The sequence below is a fragment of the Hordeum vulgare genome, chromosome 1H (assembly GCF_904849725.1).
Source record: "Hordeum vulgare subsp. vulgare chromosome 1H, MorexV3_pseudomolecules_assembly, whole genome shotgun sequence".
In the NCBI taxonomy this organism is placed as follows: domain Eukaryota; kingdom Viridiplantae; phylum Streptophyta; class Magnoliopsida; order Poales; family Poaceae; genus Hordeum; species Hordeum vulgare.
In genome coordinates this window covers 416811078-416838528 of record NC_058518.1, presented here as the reverse complement: position 1 = coordinate 416838528, position 27451 = coordinate 416811078, and the positions used below count along the sequence as shown (strand labels likewise).

General features: G+C 43.8%; 1 protein-coding gene across 1 annotated transcript; it reads left to right on the top strand.

Annotated features, from left to right (window-relative positions):
- The first annotated feature begins 16510 nt into the window (after positions 1-16510).
- LOC123412536 (UPF0481 protein At3g47200-like) lies at positions 16511-18457 on the top strand. The gene is made up of 2 exons (XM_045105486.1): positions 16511-17320; positions 17441-18457. Exons 1-2 carry the CDS (start codon positions 16694-16696, stop codon positions 18185-18187), a joined length of 1374 nt encoding a protein of 457 aa, XP_044961421.1. The 5' UTR covers positions 16511-16693; the 3' UTR covers positions 18188-18457.
- The last annotated feature ends 8994 nt before the right edge of the window (positions 18458-27451 follow it).

Genomic DNA, 27451 nt, shown 5'->3' with positions numbered 1-27451 from the left:
GATAGGGGAGTTGCGCACTATCTTTTACCTTTGCTTTTCAGTCTTGTTAGTTTGCTTTTCATGATTGGCATGACTAGTTAGGCTTATGGAAAACTGCACTCTTAGTTAGCTTCTTGGGGAAGGCCACTTTACCACACCCTTGGTAGAGAAGTCTCCTCCACCTACTGAATGTATCCCATTCAAAATACCACTTGGGATAATTGAAATAATTAGGAATGATTGTTATGCAGGAGATGGAACAGTCAATCCTAGTATTCATTTGTTGAAACTTACAGAACTTTGTGAGTTGTTTAAGATTTCAGGTTTGACAAGAGATGGAGTCATGAGGAAATTATTTGCCTTGTCACTGAAAGGAAAAGCATTGGAATGGTATAGTCTACTAGATGATTCTCACCTACGGGATTGGGAAGAGATTCAGCCGCTCTTTTACTCCAAGTTTTATCCTCTTCATGAAGTCCATGTGGATCATGGTCACAATGCTTTATGTGATACTTATATTGTTGAGTTTATTCATGATGCCACTGAAAATTATTATGAGAACGGAACATATGCTTATAGATATTTCAATAATATCAAGTTCCCTCTCTTTATGTTGAAGGTTTTGAAATTGCACTCGTTTTGCCTTCCTATGCTTATTGCTTTGTGCTTCAGTGAATTATTATATTGCAATATTCCTATGCATAGGAAGAATGTTAGACTTAAATGTGTTTGGTATTTGCTTATGGATGCTCTCTTTTGTTCTACAACTCTTATTCCTACGAGAGCATCATTAAAATCTTAAGCCTATCTTTATGGCTATAAAGAAAGAGCTCTAGGGAGACAACCCTTGTTATCTTTACTTTGAGTTTTTACTTTAAGTTTTAGTGGTCTTGATGAAACATCATTGCATCTTTATTTTTAAGCTTTGTGCCAAGTTATAGCCTCCGATTGCAAGAAAGTTCAAAAATTGTGACATGCTGTCCAGAAACAGATTCTTTCTGTCTGACGAAAAAATTAGCAACAATCACTAGATCATCTTTGTGATCTGAATGTTTTTACAGCATGCTCTAAATACTTTTCTTTCTCGCATTTGTTTTGAGTTTTTTTATTTGAATTGCAAAAGTACCCCGAATAAATTATTCACTACCTGTTGTTCTGTTTTTCACACATCCTGCCATGTTTTGTGTTTTCATTGTTTTGCGAATCCTAAGCTTGCTTTTTATTGGCAAAACCCTTTGGAATTCATGAGAAGAAGTAGCTTTTCATGAAAATATATATTTCCAGCAGGTATTGAATTATTTTATTAAGGGAACTAACCACTCTAATCAGCTTATTATGAGTTTTGTATGAAAGGAGCTCCAAGTATTGCGATGGGAGAGATGATGAAAGAAGATAAAGGAGTGTCAAACGCTCAAGATTGGGGATGACCCCATGCATCCCCAGAAATATTCAACAATACTCAAGCGTCTAAGCTTGGGGATGCCCCCATGCATCCCAAGAAATATTCAAGGAGACTCAAGCGTCTAAGCTTGGGGATGCCCCCATGCATCCCCTTCTCTATCAACAATCATCAGGTCGTCCATCTCCATACTATATTTTTATCACTACATATGATATGTGCTATGCTTGGAGCGTCCCACTATTTTCTTTTTAGTTTTGTTTTAGTTTTTTTTTCTGGTCATAACAAGTTGGAACCTCGCCTGCCTTATTTGGGAGAGAGACACGCTCCATTTCACTCTAGAACACAACATAGTTTTCATGCTTATCCTTTTTGTGTGTTCTTCATCTTTTCGTAGCTACTGTCATGCTTAGCTCTTAGTTTTCATGCTTATCTTTTTAAGAGCTTTTATTTAGGTTGATTTTGGAACTCTCTTGAGTTATCAAGCGTATCTTGTTTAGAGAGTTGGCTTGTTGCACTAAGTTGTGTGTCTTGCATGAGTGGGTAATTGAGGTTGCTATTCAAGTATAGTAGTAACTCGCAATAGTTTCGAGGTATTGATTTGAGTAATGTTTGGACTATTGGTGCCAAGAGCTTGATCCTATTAGTGATAGGTGTCGTATTTTTGGAAATCCGTGTGTTTTCCAAAAACTAAAAATTATTTGAGAACTCTAGCTACTAAATTGATCGCTAACCTCTGGAGGGGTTGGAATATATAGAGTACCCTCATGTTATCATGAGTCGAGGATGCGCAAGGATAACCAAACCCCCATACATTCCTCCTCAGGGTACTTGTCTCTTAGTGAATTTCCTAACTAGATAGAGAGTTACTGATAATAAGTGTATGAGTTCTTCGGACTAGTGTGAGTATTCGATTGTTGGCACTTCCACCATCCATATTTTGCTAGCCTCTTCGGTACCGTGCATTGCCCTTTCTCACATTGAGAGTTGGTGCAAACTCCTCGGTACATCCAAACCCATGACATGATACGCTTTGTCATACATAAGCCTCATTATATCTCTCCTCAAAACAGCCACCATATCTACCTACTAAGGCATTTCCATAACCTTTCTGAGATACATTGCCATGTAACATCCATCATCTCATGAATTGATCTTCATGTCATACATGCTTTTGCTTGATCGTAGAGCCGCATGATAGTTGGGCCTTACCCTTATTACTGCTACATGACGCACTAGTATCATTGCATATCCTGCTACACTGGCAGAGGCATACATTTGCATACATCATGATAGTTTTCACTTGTCTTTATATTGAGTACTTCTTATATAGTGTGATGATTTTTCTTTATATTCATGTAAAACATAGAGTGTTGCCCTTAAGTGAGGAAAAGATCCCAAAGTGGACAAAACAAAAGATCCCAAAGAGGAGAAACGAGAGATAAAAAGAAAGAGCCAAAGAGGCCACAAAAATAAATAAATAAGAAAAAAGAAAAATAAAAAAAATGAAAAGAGAGAAGGGGGCAACACTACTATTCCTATTGAAATATCCACACTCGTACTCCATTACTATATTGGTACTACATAGAGATTATCATTTATGCATAACTATGTGGGGAATCTTAGACTATAGAACTTGGTTTACATATTCCAATGATGAGCCTCCTCAAATGAGCTCTAGGTCTTCATGAGCAAACAAGTTGGATGCACCCCACTAGTTCCATTGGAGAGCTTACCTTCGCTCATATGTGCATCCGTTACATGGCAATCCCTACTCCTCACATCATATCTATCATTTGGCTTTATCTCTCATATGGTTGTCCTCATTGATGTGAGCCATTCACACCTTTTTGTCTTCATTACCCATCCTTATTCTATTTGCCATCCGAAGTGCCAACATATCTTGCTTACGCTCATCCATTGCATGAGTGCTCAAAATCGAAAGGTGGAGGATCATTTTGACTTGTGCCTGACAAGTGGTGTGGGTATGAGTCAAAATAAGATTCCGAAGGAGACTAAGTGTGAGGTTTAGTAGATTGAGTTCTCAATTAAAAAAATATTTTATCTCTGAACCCATCTCCCACTTATTTCACGCAAACACCATTTGGAGACATTTGAGTCACGGACAGCGAGAGCTCTTGCACCTTTATGTTCTTACTTTGCTAAATTCAATACTAGATATAGACTCTTTGTTGGGGCATAGTTTATGCCTAAGTAATTTTGGTGATTGATGACAGTACCATACAGGACTAACCGTGTGTGTGTTAAGGTTTCAGATAACACACGTCAACGGCACAAGACGACTCGTCTCCTCTCTCATGGAACGGAAGCACGGCGCTCTCTACGATTCTCTTTATTTGAGTCATAGGAAAGCCGTACTATTAAGATGGGATCCGTAGTGGAAAGGTTTTGGTGGAATCTATCTTTACACACGCACACTTCACATTCTCTCTTTCCTTTATCTTTGGAGCGGCCCTCGCCTATTTGTTTTAGCATCTCTGCAAAATGGTCCCCAGCGGTAGTACCGCTGGTTCCAGCGGTAGTACCGCTGGACTGCTAGCATTAGTACCGCTGCAGCCAGCGGTAGTACCGCTAGCTGGCGGTAGTACCGCCCCTGGCCAGCGGTAGTACCGCTCCAGGTGCTTTGTTCCACCTACCTAGCGGTAGTTCGTGGACGGACCCTTTTGCGAAGACTTTCTCAGCGGTAGTAGTGTTTGTGCACTACCAAGGGGCCAGCAGTAGTACCGCTGGCGTCAGCGGTAGTACCACTGGCGTCAGCGGTAGTACTGCTGCAGCCAGTGGTAGTACCGGCAGGCGGCGGTAGTACCGCTCCTGTTCAGCGGTGGTACCGCTGGAGCTCGGGCAGAGAGTGGGAAACGGTCTGAATTTTCCCCCCACTATATAAAGGGTTCTTCTAGCTGAGGAACCCTATCTCTTACCTCTCTAAGCTCCATTGTTGCTCCCCAAGCACAAAAGTGCCCGATCTCTCTCCCTAGCCAATCAAACTTGTTAATTCTTTAGGGATTGGTTGAGAAGCCTAGATCCACACTTCCACCAAGAGAAAAGTTGATTCCCCCACCAATCCCTTGCGGATCTTGTTACTCTTGGGTGCTTGAGCATCCTAGATGGTTGAGGTCACCTCGAATCCATATTCCATTGTGGTGAAGCTTCGTGGTTTAGTTGGGAGCCTCCAAGCTTTGTGTGGAGTTGCCCCAACCTTGTTTGTAAAGGTTCGGTCGCCGCCTTCAAGGGCACCTATAGTGGAATCACGGTACCTTGCATCGTGCGAGGGCGTGAGGAGAATACGGTGGCCTTAGTGGCTTTTTGGGGAGCATTGTGCCTCCACACCGCTCCAACGGAGACGTACTTCCTGTCAAAGGGAAGGAACTTCGGTAACACATCCTCGTCTCCATCGGTTCCACTTGTGGTTATCTCTATCCTTTACTTTGTATTTGCTTATGCTTGTGACTATATCTTACTTGTCTTAATAGCTCTCATTGTTAGCTTCTATAGGGTTCACCTCATTGTCATATTATTTGTGAACCCGTATAGTGTTTACCTTAACTTGCTTAGATTAATTAAAAAGTGGTAGTTGTCTATTCACCCCCCCCCCCCTCTAGCCAACCATATCGATCCTTTCACTCTTGCTTGTTATTGTCTTGATTTGAGTTCCATATATCACTTGATTTACTTTGAAGTTCTTATATGTGTGTTAACATGTCACCACAAAAATTATTGTGTTCTCATTTATCTACTCAAGGACGAGCAGAAATTAAGCTTGGGGATGTTGATACGTCCCAAACGTATCTATAATTTCTGCTTGTTCCATGATTTTTTGGGTGACATTGTTATATGTTTTGCTACACTTCTATATCATTTTCTACATATTTGGACTAACCTACTAACTCAGTGCACCCAGTGCCAGTTTCTCTCTGTTGATGTCTATTTTGCAGGAGCTTTTACCCAATTTTCCAAAGCCCGAAAAAATCCATAAAAATATACTAAAAAATCAGTCAAATAGAAGCTTCGGGATCACCGAAGGAGGGCTAGAGGGGGGCCAGGGGCCTCCCAGGCGGCCTGCTGGCGCGGCCAGGGCCCAGGCCGTGCCAGGAGGTCACCTGGGTGGGCCCCACCTCCTTCGGTGCCCTCCTTTGGCCTATATTTAGACTTCTGTGAGGAAACCTTCGCAGACTTTCTGGAATTGCGAATTTCTCCATCGTTCCGCCGCCGCAACGCTTCAAAGATCGGGAGCGTCAGGAGACCTCTTCCCGGCACCCTGTCAGAGGGAGGATTGACCTCCGAGAGCTTCTCCACCGCCATGGACGCTTCCCGGATGTGCCGTGAGGAGTTTCCCTTGGACCATGAGTCCATGACCAGTAGCTATGTGATGTCTTCTCTCCAATCTTGTGCTTCAATGGTTAGTCCTTGTGAGCTGTCCTACATGATAAAGGCATCTATGTAATCCTCTTGCTTTTGCTATGCTCGGTTTGTTGGGATCCGATGGATTATGAGATTATGTTCAGATTGTTATGAGTTATATATTTGATTATCCTTTTATATTATCTTCCTTAGTGGTTCATGCATGTTCTCCGTTTCTTTTTATTGCTTTGGCCAAGTAGTAGATCGTGACTCCAAGAGGGAGCATTATGCATGATTGTGGGTTCGGGCCCCTCGATGTCCAGCTTGAGTGACAGAAACATGAGACTAGGGGATGTGCTTGTTGCGGCCAGGGAGAAAACAACGGTGCTTGTGACGACGGTTACAAGGATTATTTCCCTTACGCATAGTTAGTTAATGCAGTTGTCCGTTGCTTTGAGTTTACAATTTGGGTGGGGCTCGCAACTTAATTCCGGAGAGATATTCTGGATAGATATCTCAAGGTGGGTGATTATTAAGTAGATGCTCATGAATAAATGATCTACTTTTCTTGGCATACTTCCCATTACTATTGAACCTCATACTATCATGGAGCATAATTAGCATTGTGGTGCGATAATAATTCTGTTAATTGCCCAACTGTGATTTGTTTACCCTAGCACAGCTTTTTATCGTCTTTTGGGAGAGAGACATCACTAGTGAACATCATGTGACTCCGGTCCATATCACCATCATTGTTTACACCTCCATCATTTACCGCTTTCATTTACTTTTCCGTTGCAATCACTATTACCTTCCCGCTTGTGTTTTGATCCTTTGCAAACTATAAGGACGGAGAGATTGACAACCTCCCTGTACTTGTTGGGAGAAAAGTTATTTGTTGTGTGTGCAGGTCCACGTCTTCTGCTAGCACCAGGGTGGAAAACACCTACTTGTTGATCCTAGGAGTCCTCCTGGTTCGATAAACCTTACAGTCTCCGTGTAATGGAAATTTCCTGCTGACTACATCTCCAACTTCCACTTGGGGTATCCAACAAGGGGCGAGAAGAATATACATCATCTCGTCATCACCCGCCCCGCCCCTCGTTGGGCACGACGCGCAGCCGCACAGATCAGCGGCACCACCGGCTGCTGCCAGCGCCACCCAGGTTCCGGGCTCCCTCCTCCGAGATCGAGCATGCCCAGGTCTCCAGGTCCACACCGCCCTCCTCCGCAGCCGTGTCGGCCCCCACCGCCGGTGCCATGGCGGGCTCCCCCGTCGCTGCGTCGACCGACCCCGCTAGTGCCCCGGTGGGCTCCCCGGCCCGCACCAGCTTTGCCACGACGAGATCGACATCACCCTCGCTCGTCGCCGCTGGTTTCGCTCCCGCTAATGACTCGGCGGCTCGTTAAACGGACGAACCGGCCGCCCACGTGGACTCGGCCGCCTCCGCCGGTCCGGCTCACCGCATGACGACCCATGTCCGGGCTGGCGTTCTTCGCACACGCACACGCAATTCTTCCAACGAATATGCATGTGCTATGGCAACCTCGACGCCACCACCCATTCCCACCTCCGTTCGCGCCACCATACGGGACCCTTACTGGCTGGCCGTGATGCAAGAGGAGTTCGAGGCCTTCCAGCGCAACTGTACGTGGCAGCTTGTGTCGCGACCCCCTCGTGCCAACGCCATATCTAGCAAGTGGGTGTTCCGCCAGAAGACTCGCCCGGACGGCTCTCTCGAGCGCTACAAGGCCCTATGGGTAGTTCGTGGTTTTCGGCAACGAGTCGGCATGGACTTCACCGACACCTTCGCCCCGGTTGTGAAACCGGGCATGATCCGCACTGTGCTTCAGCTGGCGGTCTCGCACACTTGGCTAGTTCATCAGTTGGATGTCTCCAATGCCTTTCTGCATGGTTATCTGGACGAGCAGGTCTTCTGTGAGAGCCCACATTCTTTGTCGCCGCCGAGCATCCCGACTTGGTGTGCTTGCTTTCTCGCTCTTTGTACGGGTTTAAGCAGGCACCATGGGCCTAGTACCAGCGTATCGCTGCCTTCCTGCAGTCGCTAGGGTTTTGGTCCACCCGCTCTGATGCCCCGCTCTTTGTGCTTCATCAGGACGCTCTCACGGCCTACCTGCTCCTCTATGTCGACGACATCACCCTCACGGCTTCTACTGCCGAGCTCCTTCAGCGGGTCACAGCTCGTCTTCCCGCTGAGTTTCCCTCAAGGACTTGGGGCCTCTCCATTACTTTCTCGGCATCGAGGTGGTCCGTGGGGCTGATGGCTTCTTTCTGCATCAGCAGAAGTATGCTCACGAGGTTCTGGAGCGCGCCGTCATGCTCAACTGCAAGACGGCACCCACTCCGGTCGACACCAAGGCGATGGTGTCCGCTACAGAGGGGTCTCTCGCCATCGTTGCATCATTTTATAGCTCCATCGTTGGTGCTCTACAATACCTGACGCTCACACGCCCGGACGTGCAGTATGTTGTTCAGCAGGTGCGCCCCCACATGCAGTCACCACGAGATACTCACTGGACTCTGGTATGGAGTATTCTTCGATACATATGTGGCACCACGTCTCTGGGTCTCACCCTGACAGCCTCCGCCTCCACCGACCTCATCGCATACTCAGATGCCTACTGGGCTGGCTGCCCCGACACTTGCCGCTCCACATCCGGCTACTGCCTCTACCTTGGGCCCTCGTTGATCTCTTGGTCTTCGAAGCGACAACCCACGGTCTCCCGCTCCAGTGCTGAGACTGAGTATAGGGCAGTCGCTAACGTCGTGGCGGAGTGCTCTTCGGTCCGACAGCTACTACATGAGTTGCTTTGTGACACTTCCAAAGCCACTCTTGTTTTCTGTGACAATGTCGGCGTGGTCTATCTCTCCGCCAACCCGGTGCATCATCGACGTACGAAGCATATCGAGCTTGACATTCACTTCGTTCGTGAGCAGGTTGCCCTTGGCCAAGTTCGAGTTCTACATGTGTCGATGTCACAGCAGTTTGCTGATGTAATGACTAAGGGATTGCCGACTGCCGTCTTCGAGGCATTTCGGTCCAGTCTCTGTGTCTCCGACGACTGTTCGACTGTCGGGGGGGGGGGGGTGTTTAACATATGTTGCATGTATATTGTGTATAGTCTCACCCATCTTCTAGTCTTGTATAGTTGATATAAAGGCCCACTTGTACTCCATATATACATGCCTTTGGCACCCATCAACGCATCAACTATTGCATTGCCAACTCCTCTCTTTCTACACAAAATATTGAACAATATGGTTGTAATGTTTTGTGTTGTAGAGTTATCCAACGACGAGTAAGAGGTGGGCACTACGGTCATGAGTCTATACTCAACATGCGAGAGTGGCGTTGATGAAACTCCATAACTATCTTTTATGTTTTTTGTTGTTTTTTATTTTGGAAAGGCCTTTGATCTAAGCTAATTATAATAAACTATATTCTGAATATGTGATGTAATACTTATGACATGGAATATTCTTGATGCACTATCTTGTATACTCATTACTGAGTGCCAGTGTCACATCCCAAAATATCCAAATTATGGAATGGGAATTACTAATCGGTAATGCTATTTTCCAGTCGTGCGGAGTTTTGTAAGAGATTCGCACGATTATAAGAAAACGAATTTGCTAATTACTCTCAGTTGATCTTAAGTGTGCATGCATGCATATAGAGACAAAACTATTGATGTCATCAAAGATTCTAACCAAGTTCAAACTTTAAAATGTTTTGTAGCTCAAACCATTGCCCCGATTCAAAATCCGTTTTCACAATAAAATTTGTCTCGACGCGACCTTCAAAACTAGATCCCATGTTGATATGTTCCGATGACTCTTTTTCTCGTCAAAAGTTACCACGTCTCGGATACCTAAGTTATCACATGTGTGCTACATAAGTTATCATCGTGGTTGCACTAAAGTTAACGAGACATAACAAAATGTTCATAACTTTTTTTCATATGTACATATATGCATGCATTAGAGGACAAAACTGATGGCATCCTATACTTTTTACAGTTTTAGAAATTCAAAATTGATATGCATGTCAAACCGTCGCTCTAATTAAAAAACTGTTTTCACAATAAAATCGTTGCGGCGAGATCTTGGAAACAAGATCTATTGTTGATAACCCACATCCATAGCATGTAATACATGCACAACATAGTTGATAACCCACATACAAACACCATGATTATTTTGACCTGATTTTTTGCTGAAACATCTCCCAATAATGTTGTGTGATTAACATGGTCATTAATGCATCACGGACTTGATAACTTATATAGAAACACCCTGATAACTCACACATCACAGACCTGATAAATTATGTACCCCGGTCCTCATAACTTTGGGGTGTGTTGGGGGGGGTGTTGGTGATCAAGTATCCCCGGTATATTTTATGTGAATAGCATGGTAACTCACATATCGGAGACCCGATAACTTATGCATCCCGGTCTTGGTACTTTTCGCGAGGGACGGGTGATGAAATATACCCCTGGTAACTTTCATGTGAATAACATAGTAACTCACACATCCTAGACACTAATGTACCATAGTCTTGGTAAATTTGGTGACCGGGTGGGGTTGGTTGATGAAAGATACCCCCGGTAACTTTTTGTGTGCATGGCATGATAACTCACACATCGTAGACCTGATAACTCATGTACCACAATCCTGGTAACTTTGGCGACAATGGTGAGGAGTGGGGGGGCTGTTGGTGAAATGTACCCCGACAACTATTTGTGTGAATAGCATGACAACTCACACATCGTAGACCTGATAACTTATGTACCCCAGTCCTGGTAACTTTGGCGACGGTGGTGATGGGTGAGAGCTGATGAAATATCCACTCCGTAGGTTTTGTGTCAACAGCATGGTAACTCACAGATCGTAGTCCTGATAACTATTGTTCCCCGGTCTGGGTAACTTTGGCGACGGAGAGTGCGGGGGGAGTTAATGAAATATCTCCTCGGTAACTTTTGTATGAATAGCATGGTAACTCACACATCACAGACCTGATAACTCATGTATCCTGGTCCTGGTAATTTTGGTGACAATGGTGAGGAGGGGGGCTGTTTGTGAAATATATCCCGACAACTATTTGTCTGAATAGCATGATAACTCACACATCGCAAACCTGATAACTTATGTACCCCAGTCCTGGTAACTTTGGCGATGGTGGTGATGGGTGGGGGAGGGTTATTTGTGGAATATAACCCCAATCTCTCTCGGTAACTTCTGTGTGAAAAGCTTGGTAACTCACACATCGCAGACCTGATAACTTAGGTACAAACATCGCTGTAAATTTATACCCGAATAAAAAGTTGTTGAAACATACCCCGGTTACTTCTATGCAAATAGCACGGTAATATATGCATCATGTACGTGATAACTTAGATACATATAGCACGGTAACCTTGACCCGAGGAAAGAAGTTGTTCAAAACACACCTCTGGTCACTTGTGTATAAGTAACATGTTAATATACATATAACATAACTGGTAATTTACGATAACTTTTGACCAAAAAGTGATCAAAACATGCGAACCTAAGATGAGATCTATTTTGGGAATTCTCGTCGTGACATATTTTTTATGTGAAAACGATTGTCAATCAGAAACAAAAATTTGAGCTATAAAATATTATATAATTTTGAAACAGTGAGAATCTATAATGACATCTCCTTTCCTGTGCTCTAATGCAGTTGCATGCAAAGAGAATGATGGAGGAGTCATTTAATGCCCCGATAGTTTCTATGTAAACATGGTGGTACTGAAGTACCACGGAGGTGATTACTTATTTAGCCTATGCATGATAACTTTTGATCCGAAAGAAAAGTTGCTAAAACATATCAACATCGAATCTAGTTTCGAAGATCTCGTTGTGACGAATCTTTTATGTGAAAACAATCTTTTAATCGGAGTGACGATTTGACCTCCAAAACATCGTAAGGTTTAATTTGATGGAATCTTGAGTGACATCATCAGATTTGTCCCATATGCATGCATGCAGCTGTTAAGAAAAAATTAGACTGAATGTGTTTATTTTTGTATTAAAAATAAAATTAACACCTACCAACCCAACACTAAATGAATGTGTTCGGATCTATTGCTAATGGTCCGGACGATCAGACATTAGCACAGTTCATTATTAAGGCCGAGTTCCTTTTAGCTTTAGATTCTCCAGAATGAGCTTTTGGAAAACTTTCTCCAGAATCAACTTTCTTTAGAATAAGCCAGAATCAGCCATCAAGTTCTTTTCTCAGATTGTGGTCTAGGATTATGGTACAAGTTGTATGTTGAAATGTGTGTAATGGCCGTGTACAAGTTGTATGATGTAACATCCATGTTTCCATGTACAGAGAAGAACTAACAAGTCATCTACATCTAGAAAAATGGAAGGGCTCACCGAGGCAGCGGTAAGCCACTGGTTGGGCTCGTCGGGGCCGGCGAAGGACATCAGCGGACGACAGGGAGGGCAGTCGGAGCACGCAGGATTGGAACTCCGGCGAGTCGGCGTCGGGTGTCGAGGCCCGTGGCTTCAGGCGAGCGAGCGAGGCGGGGCGAAGGAGCGCCTTCAGGCGAGCGGGGGCGAAGGAGTGGTTGGGGCGGGTTGTCGGGTGGGGTGGCGAAGCATACGGGACGGGCTGTCAGGCGGAGCGGCGGCGACGCTGTCGGGCGGCGGGGCGGAGGAGCGGCTTCACACGAGCGGGCAGGGCGAAGGAGCGGACGTGCTGTCGAGCAGGGCAGAAGAGCGGACGGGATAGGTTGTCGGGTGGCGCGACGGCGACGCTATCGAGTGCCGAGGCGGAGGAGCGGACGAGATCGAGCGAAGGGGAGGGACCAGTGGCAGTTCTTTCGTACATTACCTCTCAAATAGGGGTACTAACTTAAATCAAATAGTTTTGTTTTATAGGAATGCCCAGAATCTCAGAAGTGAGGTCCTCGCATGATTTTGTATTGCACTACCGATTCTAGCGATTCGCAGATGATTTTGAACAATCAGATCGAGTTCGTTTGAGCTTTTGCTTTTTCAAACCGAGAATCGTCACAATCGAGCGAAAAGAACTCGACCTAATATAGGGTTAATTCTTTTTTCTATTTTTCGTGATTGTTTGAGCCTAGCTAGATTTGGCTAAGATTCGCTTGATTTTAGTGATATTTGGCACTATTTTTTTTAAGTATTTGGAATGCTTGCAAAAAATGTGTGATATTTTATATTAATATTTTGGGCCAGGAGTAATTTCCCTTAAGCCCCAAATATGGAATGGACATGTGTGATATTTTCAAAAACTATTGGAGTGAATCTAATTTTTGAATCAAACTGAAATTCAAAAGGGAAATATGAATTAGAAAAGGAAAACAGAGAACCTAAGCATACCCAACTGCAAGTGAAATTATTGTTTTTTTAATTGCATGAAATCATTTTTTTGAAATAAGTGAAATCAATTTTTATAAAGGAGCGAAATATTATTTTGAAAATGGGGGAAATCTATTTTTGAAACAAGTGAAACATCTTTTTTTTAATTAGTGAAAACAACCTTTTTAAATGAGTGAAATCTGATTTTGAAAATGGGCGAAATATATTTTTGAAACCAGTGAAATCATCTTTTTGCAATTAGTGAAACCAATCTTTTTCAATGAGTGAAATCTCTAGAGTGAGTGATTTTTTTAAACAATTGAAATTAGTATTTTAAATGAGTAGTATTTGTATCTTAAAATGGGTGGAATCACTTTTTTTAAATGAGTGAAATAATTCTGTTCTAATCGAGTGAAATCAATTTCTTGAAATAGTGAAACAATTACAATCACATTGCACAAATAATGAAACAAGTGAAATCAATTTCTATAATTGTATTTTTTTCAAATAACTTTTCGGTGAGTTCGAGTTTCAGTCTTTGAATTAGTGGAATAATATAAATAAAGATATAAAATAGTAAAATCATTGAAATCACTTTTTTAGATCGTGTAATCAATGAAATCAGGTTTTGAATTATTGGAAATGTTGAAATCATTTTTCAGTTTCTATTTTTAAAATACTAAAACAACTAAAATCCCTTTTTGTAAATAGTAAGAAAAATTCACATCCATTTTTAGAATAAGCAAAGTATTGAAATCATTGATATGCATAACAATGAAAACGAAATAGATAATGATAAAAATAGTTTTCACAGAAGATTATGTCGTAACAGTTCATTAGGATCAATGTAATGGTATATGAAGCATACTCAAATACAAGTGAAACGGGTAAAAAAAAATCCTCCAAATATATCCAAGATTGATCTTGTTCCTAAGGTCCTCTCGATACGAATTAAAATATGTATAATATTTCAAAACCAAGATTTGGTTCAAATGATATCGTTCATTAAAAAAATGATATGAAATTCAATCATGTCTGTTGTACGGAGATAGAGAATGCGTGTAACCGTCCTTACCAATATCTTACATACTCTCTCCTCGCATAAAGTTGACGAACTGAGCTTCAGTGACTTATATGACAGTTGGACCCAACAGGTGATTGGCCCACATGTCATACACCCAAAGACAGGTGCACTTACGTCATTAAAGTTGCGTCCAAAGTTGACACACATGACAATATAACATCTTTTTTAAGTTGGAGACAATAGAGCATTTGTATTCCTCCATTCAATATTGCACATCAAAGTTTTCTCAAATTATACCTATAAATTTTGGGAAATGTTTATAAACGGCGCGCCGGTCAAACAGTTCCACCAGATGCCTCGGCACGCAGCGCTGCTCGTGGGCCCATGTGGCTATTCGCCAGGCCCATGACGCCGATTTTTGCTACAACCGTACTTGTTCTTTTGCTACCACGGGCCAAGTTTTTTGCTACATCCATCAAGCAAAAGCTGCAACCTCGCGATGACGGCTATTTTTGTTGCAAACGTACTTAGTTTTTGCTAGTACCGACGAACTTTTTTGCTATATCCATCAAGGCATAGCTGCGACCTCGCGACGGCGATTTGCTTTAACTGTAATTGGTTTTTCCTACTACCGATGAATTGCTGCAACCGGTTTTTCCTACAACTCAGATCAGTCCCTTTTTACGCAAATCTAAACGTGGTAATGAGTGCGGATGCTTTATCAGAACGCTAGAGAAAACAAGTTTTGGACTTTGGTTCCTTCCTTGGAGGTTTCGACAGTTCGACCCCTTCCATCCATTGTTATCAGGGGCATGCGACGCTTAAGGAAGTGTGAAAAAAAAAGTGCGTGCGATGCCTTCCCTACCCTCCACTCCATCTTAGACCAAACAAATGATCTCTTGCATGCGCCATTCCCAACAATGGCCACCTTTCACATATTCCTCGCTTCCTCATGACTCCGGCCAGCTGCTCTCCGCCCCGTAGTTTAGGCACGCCGTACGGTCCTTGGCCCATATATAGCATCTTGATCTCTCTTTACCTAAAGCTAGAATGACGTGGGGTAGCTAGGGAGCAATGCTGGACCTACGTACGTATGGTTTTACGTGATTGATAGCGTGGATACATGGAATTGGATTGAAGGGGGTGGGAGGGCCCACACCCATGAAAATTACTCCCTCCGTCCATAAATAAGTGTACATACAAATTTGTACTTAGTCAATTTTTTTAAAATTTGACCAACTTTATAAAAAATAGTAGCAACATATTATGACATGAAAATGATTTATTTGAAAACTTCATGTAAAGATAAATCTATTGATACTAATTTGATGTCATAAATGCTAGCACCTATTTCAATAAAATTAGTCAAAGTTTAACTAATTTGACTGACACAACAGAAAAAAGTACACTTATTATCAGACGGAGGGAGTAGGGACCAAGCGGATTTGGTTAGGCAGGTTATGTAAGATTTAGTAGATGAATTACATAGGTGTAGCATTTTCGGTTAGGGCATGATCAATGCATAGCTTTAGGGCGATGCCTCTTATGTCATGTAGGATCGGACATCAGAAAAAATAGGTTCAGATAAAAAAAACGGATCCTTTGCTTGAAGAGAAAAGGTGTGATGAGGTGTAAAAAGCTGAAAAAGTTAGAGTGAAAAATAAAGATGCTTATTTTCTATTCTTTGATAATGCCCACTAATGATATCTTGCATTGATGACTAAAAATTAACATAAATGTCTCAAACTACTCCCTCCGTTTAGAAGACATGCACGTGTATTTAGGTCGTCAATTAACATAATTAACTTCTCAAACATGCACGTGTATCTAGGTCATCAATTTGACTTATATAAAATATATTGTTGAAAATAAAGAATATATCATTAGAAAACAAAACATCTAAAAATTTTAATGATATATTTTTTGTAATATATGTCTCTTATTAAGTTGGTCAAATTAACGACCTAGATACATGTGCCGAACTTGTAAACTGAGACGGAGGGAGTACTTTTTACCACGAGGCATGCCATCATTGTATATTTTCCTCATGCACCATTCCTGATCATCCTGGAGGTAGCTGTAAAGAGAAGAGATCACAATTTGAAGGACCAATTGACCATGATGCTTTCCCTGTACTTCCTTCCTCCTAACATTCAACTTTCGGTGGATCGGCCAGCTTTACTTTGAGAAGCTAGCGGGGATCGAACCGTATCTCAATGCATGTTACATGGAGACATGGAGTGAAACAAGGAGACAAGGATTAGCCGTGCGTGCATGCACATGACATGCATGGCCTCTTTTTATACGCTCTACAGTCTACACACCTGTCCAGCACGCGAAATGTGGCATGCAATGCAAGAAACCGAATATGCATCCATAGGCATTAGGCAACGTCATTTTCCCTAGCATCATCCTTTCTCTACATATATAGCTAGCCCATAGCTGACACCTTCCCTTCATCGGCATGCATATGTATGCGTAGATCACCTACCATAGTTGGAGTACGTACTACCATCCAGGGTCTAGGTATAATAGCCTATAGCGATCGATGACATCGATCGAAGTGGCGGTGGCCGGCGGCAGTGGCAAGAGGACATGGGTGTCGGACGTGGAGAAGAGGCTGAATGAGGCGGACAAGTTGGTGGAAGTGTCGCAGTGGGAACGGCACTGCATCTACCGCGTGCCGGCGTGCATCAAGGACATCAAGAGCAAGGCGTACCAGCCGCAGGTGGTGTCGCTGGGCCCGTTCCACCACGGCGACCCCAACCTGGTGCCCATGGAGGAGCACAAGCGCCGGGCTCTGCGCCACCTGCTCCGGCGCGCTGGCCGGCCTCTCGACGGCTTCGTCGCCGCCGTCGAGGACATCGCGGAGCAGCTGGAGAGCGCGTACATGGACCTCGGCGGCGAGTGGCGCGCCGGCATCGATGGCAAGGGCAGGGAGCGGTTCCTGGAGATGATGATCGTCGACGGCTGCTTCCTGCTGGAGGTGATGAGGAGGACAGCCGCCGGGAACTCGAAGCAGGTCGACGACTACGCCGGCAACGACCCCATCTTCAGCCGCCACGGGATACTCTACATGGTGCCCTACATCAAGCGAGACATGCTCATGCTCGAGAACCAGCTGCCGCTGCTCGTGCTCCAGAGGCTCGTCGCCGTAGAGACGGGAAAGCCCCCGGTAAATACATCAAACTTCACTATTTTCGTCAATCAAATCAATATGGAATACATGCTATATAGGAGTATTCCGTATCTCTTTAATCATCTGCATACTTACACATGCATGGTTGGCGGCCAGAACGACGACTTCATCAACAGAATGGTGCTAAGGTTTCTGGCCCCATTTTCACGGCCGCTGCAACCAGGCGGTCGCCTAGGACTCCACCCACTCGACGTCTTTCGCCGGAGCATGCTCTTCGGCGAATACCAGAAGATCCGGAGCTCGGAGGACAACACGCAGGACAACGACATCATCCGGTCGGCGGTGGAGCTCTACGAAGCCGGGATCCAGTTCAAGACGAGCAAGTCAAGCAGCCTGCACAACATCCGCTTCAAGCACGGCGTGCTGAGCATGCCGACGGTGCCCGTGGACGACTCCACCGAGTACATGTTCCTCAACATGATGGCGTTCGAGCGGCTGCACGTCGGCGCCGGGAACGACGTGACGGCCTACGTCTTCTTCATGGACAACATCATCGACTCGGCCAAGGACGTGGCGCTGCTGAGCTCCAAGGGGATCATCCAGAACGCCGTGGGCAGCGACAAGGCCGTGGCCAAGCTGTTCAACAGCATCTCCAGGGACGTGGTGCTGGAGCCGGACAGCGCGCTCGACGCCGTGCAGAGGCAGGTGAACGGCTACTTCAGGCAGCCGTGGAACATGTGGCGTGCCAACCTCATCCACACCTACTTCAGGAGCCCGTGGGCGTTCCTCTCCCTCGCTGCCGCCGTCTTCCTCCTCGTCATGACCATCATGCAGACCGTCTACACGGTGATGCCGTACTATCGGGACAGCAACAGTCCGCCGGCGGCTCCATCTCCCATGTGATCCGTCCGCAACAACTTACCTGCCTGCGTGAACCCGATTTCTATTGCTTTCCGAGTCCTTGTTGCTGCTTCGTTACCAAGCTTTTGGGTTGTGTGCACTGTGCAAAAGCGCGGGGTGGCGTGTTTGTGCTGTGTTCGTCTTGATTGAATTTCCTTTTCAGTTTGGTGCTCCGACAGTGAACATTTGCTTGTGCAGATCTGGAGATTTATGGCATACAGTGCACTACTACTCCTTCCAAGTTCCTAAATATAAGTATTTTTAATTTTTTTACTAGAGGCTACATATATACGAAGCAAAACGAGTGAATATATACACTAAAATATGTCTATATACATCCGTATATAGTTTCCTACTGAAACCTTTACAAAGACTTATATTTAGGAACGGACACTAATAGAAAATAGGCATTTGGTTCGAAAATTAGTCCTGGTTGGTTTTGAACCGGAACTAATGCTGCCACCAGTCCCGGTTCATGAGGCTAGGCTTTAGTCCAGTTTATTAGGAACCTCTAGTCCCGGTTTGTATTACCAACCGAGACTAAATGGGTGGTCGCGGGGTTGCGTCAGGCTTGGGCCCATGCGAAGGCCATTAGTCCCGGATGATAATACAAATCGGGACTAGAGTTTGTATTACTAACCAGGACTAAAAGTATCACTATAAATAGTGCTTCGTCCAGCTCGAGCCCAAGCTCTCTGTTTTCTTCTTTCTCTGTTGTGTTCTCTTCCCTTGCTCGTGTTCATCCTCAGTTACTTCCCAGATTTGTCAAGATTTGAGGCACCCCATCCATCGAAGTGTTTACAAAGGTTAGCAACTTTTTGTCCTTTCATCTCTCATTGCTAGATTAGCTCGTACAATGTTCTACAATTATAGTGATTTGTGGGTTTTAGTTTGGGAGTAATTTTGTGGGAGTTTATTTGATTTATATGCAATTTGAGCTTAAAATAACTTTTTAGTTTGCATATGTGTAGGTGTGGTTTACCTAGTACCTTCCCGTCCCTGCCCTAATCACCGTCGATTGCCAGCACCGTCTCGTCGTCGGCACCACCTTGGTGATCCTCTTGTTCTTATCCTTTTTATTCCGAAAAAATCTTACTTGTATGATTTAGATGGTTTTCTTACATGTATAATTGTTTGTTATACATAGTGCCATGGTCTTGATATCCGTCCCCGTCGGCCCTCATCCGGTTTATGACTCGGACGTGCTATATTCTCTTTTATAACTATTTGCTGCATTTCTCGTTTATATGACGATTATGTCCATCAGGTTGACATAGATATTTTTATCTAGGAGGTATGCGAAGCAAAAATTCCAACCGACCCTCTTGTGGAGAAGTTAAATTTAGTTGAAAAAAATGATTATTTGAAAGAAAAATTGAAAAGAATTGAAGAAGAGAAGATGAAATTGGAGTTGTATGTTGTCGATGTCGTCAATGATCACAAGATCAAGATGGTTGTAATGTGCTTAAAGATTAGAAACATTAGAAAATATACCATTAATAAAGAGGCTTGGTATCACTATGCGGTTGGATCAATTGTTACCTTAGTTGCGATCTTGATCACAAATTGTTGTTGCGTTTAAATGCTTTAGCTAGAAACTCTTGTATTTTGTTTAATGAGAATAAGTGTGTATGAACTTCATGGGTGAACTTGTATTAATTTGGTTTTTTCGGTCTTGTGTAATGAAGATGAACCATCAATAGATGTACGATGACCGACGCTCTCCCCGGTGTTAAAAATATGCCCTAGAGGCAATAATAAAAATAGTTATTATTATATTTCCTGTTTCAAGATAATCGTTTATTATTCATGCTATGATTGTATTGAATGGAAACACAAATGCATGTGTGGATATATAGACAAAACAATGTCCCTAGTGAGCCTCTAGTTGACTAGATCGTTGATCAAAGATGGTTAAGATTTCCTGACCATAGACAAGTGTAGTCAGTTGATAACGGGATCACGTCATTAGGGGAATGATGTGATGGACAAGACCCAAACTATAAACGTAGTATGTGATCGTGTTATTTTCTTGCTATTGTTTTCTGTATGTTAAGTATACATTTCTTTGACCACGAGATCATGTAACTCACTGACACCGGAGGAATGCCTTGTGTGTATCAAACGTTGCAACATTACTGGATGATTATAAAGGTGCTTTATAGGTATCTCCGAAGGTGTCCGTTGAGTTAGCATGGATCAAGACTGGGATTTGTTACTCGGTATGACAGAGAGGTATCTCGGGGCCCACTCGGTTATACAACATCACAAACAAGCCTTGCAAGCAATGTGACTAAAGAGTTACCCACGGGATCTCGTATTACGTAACGAGTAAAGAGACTTGCCGGTAACGAGATTGAAATAGGTATAGAGATATCAACGATCGAATCTCGAGCAAGTCACATACCGAAGGACAAAGGGAATATTATATGGGATTAACCGAATCCTTGACATAGAGGTTCAACCGATAAGATCTTCGCGGAATATGGATGATCCAATATGGGCATCCACGTCCCACTACTAGATATTGACTGGTGAGTGTCTCGGTCATGTCTACATAGTTCTCGAACCCGTAGGGTTTGCACACTTAAGGTTCGGTGACGTTTCCGGTATAGTTGAATTATTGATGTTGGCAACCCAATGTTGTTAGGAGTCCCGGATGAGATCCTGGACGTCATGAGGGTTTCCGAAATGGTCCGGGAACAAAGATTGATTTATATAAATGTTGCATTTGACTTCCGAAAAGATTTCGGGCATTACTGGTAAAGTACCGGGAGTGACGAATGGGTTCCGTGGTTTTACCAGGAGGGGCACCCACCCGAGAGAGGACCTAATAGGCCCATGGGTGGCGCACCAGCCCTTAATGGGCTGGTGAGGCCACCACAATAACCTATTTCGGCTGAAGGCAAAAATGTTTCATGATATGTTTTAGGGTTTTTGTAATATATGTGAATTTATAGGCCAGAGAACAGAGGTAGGAGGGCCACCAGGGAGGGACAAGCCATGCACCGAGCCCCCTGTCCGTGCCCTGTTGGTTTGTGCCTTCCTCATGTGGCCTCCAGTCTTCCCCCGAGGCTTCGAGGTCTTGTTTTGATCCAGAAAAAATCATAAAAAAGTTTCGGGGCAGTTGGACTTCATTAGGTACTATAAACCTGAAAAGTAAAAAAACACGTATAAAACAGCACTAGGCACTAGGTCAATAGGTTAGTGCTCAAAACTAATATAAACTCGTAAATTATTACTCAAAAAGTATCCTACGATGGTATTATAATAACATGGAACAATAAAAGAATTATAGATACATTCAAGATGTATCAAAAAAAATTTAGAGTTTTTCACAAATTAGCCTTACCGTGCATGGTAGTATAGTTTGCGTGGCAAAAGTCATAGCATGTTCATCTGGTTGGTTAAAGTCAAAGTTGGGTTACATGAATTTAAATGTTGATGCAAGCTGTGATTGTGATCTGTTCGAAGGGACTATGGAAGTCGTCGTGAGAGACCACAGTAGGAAGTACATAGCCGCAACAAACGAAAAAGTTGATGTTTGTTATAATTCAGCTTTGGCAACCATGGGATGTAGCAAGATTGAGATCAACTCAGACACCACGTAAGTGGTTGCAGAGGTAATTCATCCTCAGTAGCTAGAGCAATTTTGATGATTGCTTTTTGTAAATGTTCCGAGACTTTAATCATGTAGTCTATGATCATTGTAACAGAGAAAGTAATGAAGTAGCTTATGATCTAGCTAGGTTTGCTAGATTTTCCGCTCCTAATATGTTGATGGATTCAGCACCCGATATATCCATACTTGTAAACCATGGAACAATTCTTGTGAGTGAATAAGGAAGAATTATACGAGTAGTAAAAATAACACGGACACACACAACCACACAGCCGAGGTAAAAGATACAACATGCTAACGCGTACATGCGCAAACACACATTACAAATGAAAAAGCACATAAAAGCACACACTAACTGCACGCACTAGTGACCATGCTCACTGTGACTTGTATTCTGATATCTAGTGACAGTAGTGTGCTTTGACCTTAACTTAAGTGATGTTAGTGTTTTTATCTCTTTCTTCTTTAAAAATACTAGTAAAAGAGCACTGCGTTGTAACGGAAGAGAAAACAACACACCTTCTGAACGCAATATATTTTCACATGGCATCACATTTGTGTTGCCGACGATGGTCTTAGTGCTCACACAATGAAAACCCGTTTGAATGTACAGTCATTCGGAATAAGATGAGAAATATGTTGTTTCTCTCCACGAGGTTCTTCAAAGGTGTGCATGTGTGGTTAACGATGTTTTTTCCCACTCAATTTGGTTTTAATTTAATGGATGTTTATTGCAATTCGTATCGTCGTCGGAAAGAGAGAAAAAAAAAAGAACAGTGCACTACAGATTAAGTTTGCACCAAAAATAATATTTAAGAAGTATTCAACAGCTAAAATTTACATTCTATTTAGATTCTACACATTTTTTTAGTCAAGTTTCATATGTAACATGTTAAAATCGAAGTTACGGTTTAAAAGATATGGATAATTTTGTTTTAGGTAAAATGTGGATTGATTAACTGAAAAGTCAAGGTTAGTTTTATTAAAACGAAAAAAACGTTTCGGCTCACTTAAATACGGAGGGCGGGTTGATTACCTGAAACATCAGGGAGTTTTCTGAAAAAATAAAAGAAACGATTCGTTTTCTCACTTAAATCCGGACTGTGGGTTGGTTTCAGGAAACGACGGGGGCTTTTTTGTAAAAGTGACACGACGGACGATAGAAGCAGTCGGCGCTTTATTATTAGGGGACTCCTAGACATCCATCGATGGATTTGTAGTAACCATTGATGTCTACTACGCAACCTTCTCCTTGTAGACGTTGTTGGGCCTCCAAGTGCAGAGGGTTGTAGGACAGTAGCAATTTTCCCTCAAGTGGGTGACCTAAGGTTTATCAATCCACAAGAGGCGTATGATGAAGATGGTCTCTCTCAAGCAACCCTGCAACCAAATAACAAAGAGTCTCTTGTGTCCCCAACACACCTAATACAATGGTAAGTTGTATAGGTGCACTAGTTCGGCGAAGAGATGGTGAAACAAGTGCAATAATGATGGTAGATATAGGTTTTTGTAATCTGAAATTACCAAAACAGCAAGATAACAAATGGTAAAAGTTAGCACGAACGGTATTGCAATGCGTGGAAACAAGGCCTAGGGTTCATACTTTCACTAGCAAAGTTCTCTCAACAATGATAACATAATTGGATCATATAACTAGCCCTCAACATGCAACAAAGAGTCACTCCAAAGTCACTAATAGCGGAGAACACACGAAGAGATTATTGTCGGGTACGAAACCACCACAAAGTTACTCTTTCTGATCGATCTATTCAAGAGTCTGTAGTAAAATAACACGAAGCTATTCTTTCCGTTCGATCCATCATAGAGTTCGTACTAGAATAACACCTTAAGATACATATCAACCAAGACCCTAATGTCACCTAGATACTCCATTGTCACCTCAAGTATCCGTGGGCATGATTATACGATATGCATCACACAATCTCAGAATCATCTATTTAACCAACACATAGAACTTCAAAGAGTGCCCCAAAGTTTCTACCAGAGAGTCAAAACGTGTGCCAACCCCTGTGCATAGGTTCCCAATGTCACGAACCCGCAAGTTGATCACCAAAACATACATCAAGTACTCACATGAATCCACGTGTGCCAACCCATATGCATAGGTTCCCAATTGTCACAAACCCGCAAGTTGATCACAGCAGATAGACACGTGCAAGACATACATCAAGTGTTCTCAAAGACTCAATCCGATAAGATAACTCCAAAGGGGAAACTCAATTCATTACAAGAAGGAGAGGGGGAAGAACATCATAAGATCCAACTATAGTAGCAAAACCCATGGTACATCGAGATCAAGACATCTCAAGAACACGAGAGAGAGAGAGATCAAACACATAGCTACTGGTACATACCCTCAGCCCCGAGGGAGAACTACTCCCTCCTCATCATGGAGATCGTGTTGGGTAACGTAGCATAAATTCAAAAAAATTCCTACGCATATTCAGATCTTCCTATGGAGAGACCAGCAAGGAGAGAGGGGTAAGAGCATCTTCACACCTTTGAAGATTGCTAAGCGGAAGCGTTGCTAGAACGTGGTTGATGGAGTCGTACTCGCAGCGATTCGGATCGCGGTGTGATTCCGATCTAGTGCCGAACTACGACACCTCCGCGTCAACACACGTGTAGCCCGGTGACGTCTCCCGCACCTTGATCCAGCAAGGAGGAGGGAGAGGTTGGGGAAGAACTCCAGCAACACGACGGCGTGGTGCCGATGGAGAGACGAGGTCTCCCGGCAGGGCTTCGCCAAGCACCGGCAGAGAGGAGGAGAAAGAAGGGCAGGGCGGCGCTGAGAGAGAGGGAAAAGTCTATCTCCCAATGGCCAAAAGTGCCCGGTATATATAGGGGAAGGGAGGGGCTGCGCCCCCTTGAGGGTTTCCCTCTCCTGGGGTGGGGCGGCAGCCCTAGATGGGGCTGGTGCGGCGGCCAAGGGGAGAGGAGGGGTGGCGCACCCCTCTGGTGGGCCTTAGGCCCACCTGCGCTAGGGTTCCCCCCCCCTCTCCCCTCTTCCTGCGCCATGGGCTGAGTGGGGGGCGCACCACCCACCTAGGGGCTGGTTCCCTCCCCTACTTGACCCATCTATCCTCCCGGGGTCGTTGGCCCCCTTCGGTGGATCCCGGGGCCACCTCCGGTGGTCCCGGTGGTCCCGGTACGTTACCGGTGATGCCCGAAACACTTCCGGTATCCGAAACCATCCGTCCTATATATCAATCTTTACCTCCGGACCATTCCAGAGCTCCTCGTGATGTCCGGGATCTCATCCGGGACTCCGAACAACTTTCGATAACCTCGTGTAACAATTCCCTATAACCCTAGCGTCATCGAACCTTAAGTGCGTAGACCCTACGGGTTCGGGAGACAGACAGACATGACCGAGACAACTCTCCGGCCAATAACCATCAGCGGGGTCTGGATACCCATGGTGGCTCCCACTTGCTCCACGATGATCTCATCGGATGAACCACGATGTCAAGGATTCAATCAATCCCGTATACAATTCCCTTTGTCTGTCGGTATAGAACTTGCCCGAGATTCGATCGTCGGTATACCAATACCTTGTTCAATCTCGTTAACGGTAAGTCTCTTTACTCGTTCCGTAGCACGTCATCGTGTAACTAACTCCTTAGTCACATTGAGCTCATGATGATGTTCTACCGAGTGGGCCCAGAGATACCTCTCCGTCACACGGAGTGACAAATCCCGATCTTGATTCGTGCCAACCCAACAGATACTTTCGGAGATACCCGTAGTGCACCTTTATAGTCACCCAGTTACGTTGTGACGTTTGATACACCCAAAGCACTCCTACGGTATCCGGGAGTTGCACAATCTCACGGTCGAAGGAAAAGACACTTGACATTAGAAAAGCTTTAGCATACGAACAATACGATCTAGTGCTATGCTTAGGATTGGGTCTTGTCCATCACATCATTCTCCCAATGATGTGATCCCGTTATCAATGACATCTAATGCCCATGATCAGGAAACCATGATCATCTATTGACTAACGAGCTAGCCAACTAGAGGCTTGCTAGGGACACGTTGTGATCTATTTATTCACACATGTATTACTGTTTCCTGTTAATAGAATTATAGCATGAACAATAGACTATTATCATGAACAAGGAAATATGATAATAACCATTTTATTATTGCCTCTAGGGCATATTTCCAACAGTCTCCCACTTGCACTAGAGTCAATAATCTAGTTACATTGTGATGTATCGAACAGCCATAGCATTATGGTGTTGATCATGTTTTGCTCGTGGAAGAGGTTTAGTCAATGGGTCTGCAATATTCAGATCCATGTGTACTTTACAAATATCTATTACTCCACTCTGGACATGGTCCTGGATAGAGTTGTAGCAGCGTTTGATGTGCTTCGTCTTCCGGTGAAACCTGGGCTCCTTGGCTATGGCAATGGCCCCAGTGTTATCACAGAAGAGTGTCATTGGATGCGAGGCGCTTGGAACCACTCCAAGGTCGGTGATAAGCTCCTTCATCCAAATTCCTTCATGAGCCGCTTCTGAAGCAGCTATGTACTCCGCTTCACATGTAGATGCTGCCACGACTTCTTGCTTGCTGCTGCACCAGCTCACTGCCCCACCATTCAACACATATATGTATCCGGTCTGTGACTTAGAGTCATCCGGATCTGTGTCGAAGCTAGCGTCGACGTAACCCTTTACGACGAGCTCTTCGTCACCTCCATAAACGAGAAACATTTCCTTAGTCCTTTTCAGGTACTTAAGGATGTTCTTGACCGCTGTCCAGTGTTCCATACCGGGATCACTTTGGTACCTCCCTACCAAACTTATGGCAAGGTTTATATCAGGTCTGGTACACAGCATGGCATACATAAGAGAGCCTACGGCTGAAGCGTAGGGGAGATAACTCATCTTCTCTCTATCTGCTGTCGTGGTCGACGACTGAGTCTTACTCAATCTCATACCTTGTAAAACTGGCAAGAACCCTTTCTTTGAGTTTTCCATATTGAACTTCTTCAATATCTGGTCAAGGTATGTACTTTGCGAAAGACCTATGAGGCGTCTCGATCTATCTCTATAGATCTTGATGCCTAATATGTATGCAGCTTATCCAAGGTCCTTCATTGAAAAACTCTTGTTCAAATAGGCCTTTATGCTCTCCAACATTTCTGTATTGTTCCCCATCAATAATATGTCATCCACATATAGTATGAGGAAAGCTACAAAGCTCCCACTCACTTTCTTGTACAGACAGGCTTCTCCGTAAACCTGTATGAACCCAAACGCTTTAATCACCTCATTAAAGCGAATGTTCCAACTCCGAGATGCTTGCACCAGCCCATAGATGGAGCGTTGGAGCTTGCACACTTTGTTAGCACCCTTAGGGTCGACAAAACCTTCTGTTTGCATCATATACAACTCTTCCTTAAGGTTCCCGTTAAGGAACGCTGTTTTGACGTCCATTTGCCAAATTTCATAATCATAAAAGGCGGCAATTGCTAACATGATTCGGACTGATTTCAGCTTCGCTACGGGAGAGAAAGTCTCTTCGTAGTCAACTCCTTGAATTTTTCGAAAACCCTTTGCGACAAGTCGAGCTTTATAAACGGTTACATTACCGTTTGCATCAGTCTTCTT

Bases quoted from the DNA above. Each gene is read 5' to 3' on its own strand.
- LOC123412536 (XM_045105486.1), top strand. From the start codon at position 16,694: ATGACATCGATCGAAGTGGCGGTGGCCGGCGGCAGTGGCAAGAGGACA. The intron at 17,321-17,440 runs GTAAATACATCA...GTTGGCGGCCAG, and splicing joins TAGAGACGGGAAAGCCCCCG to AACGACGACTTCATCAACAG.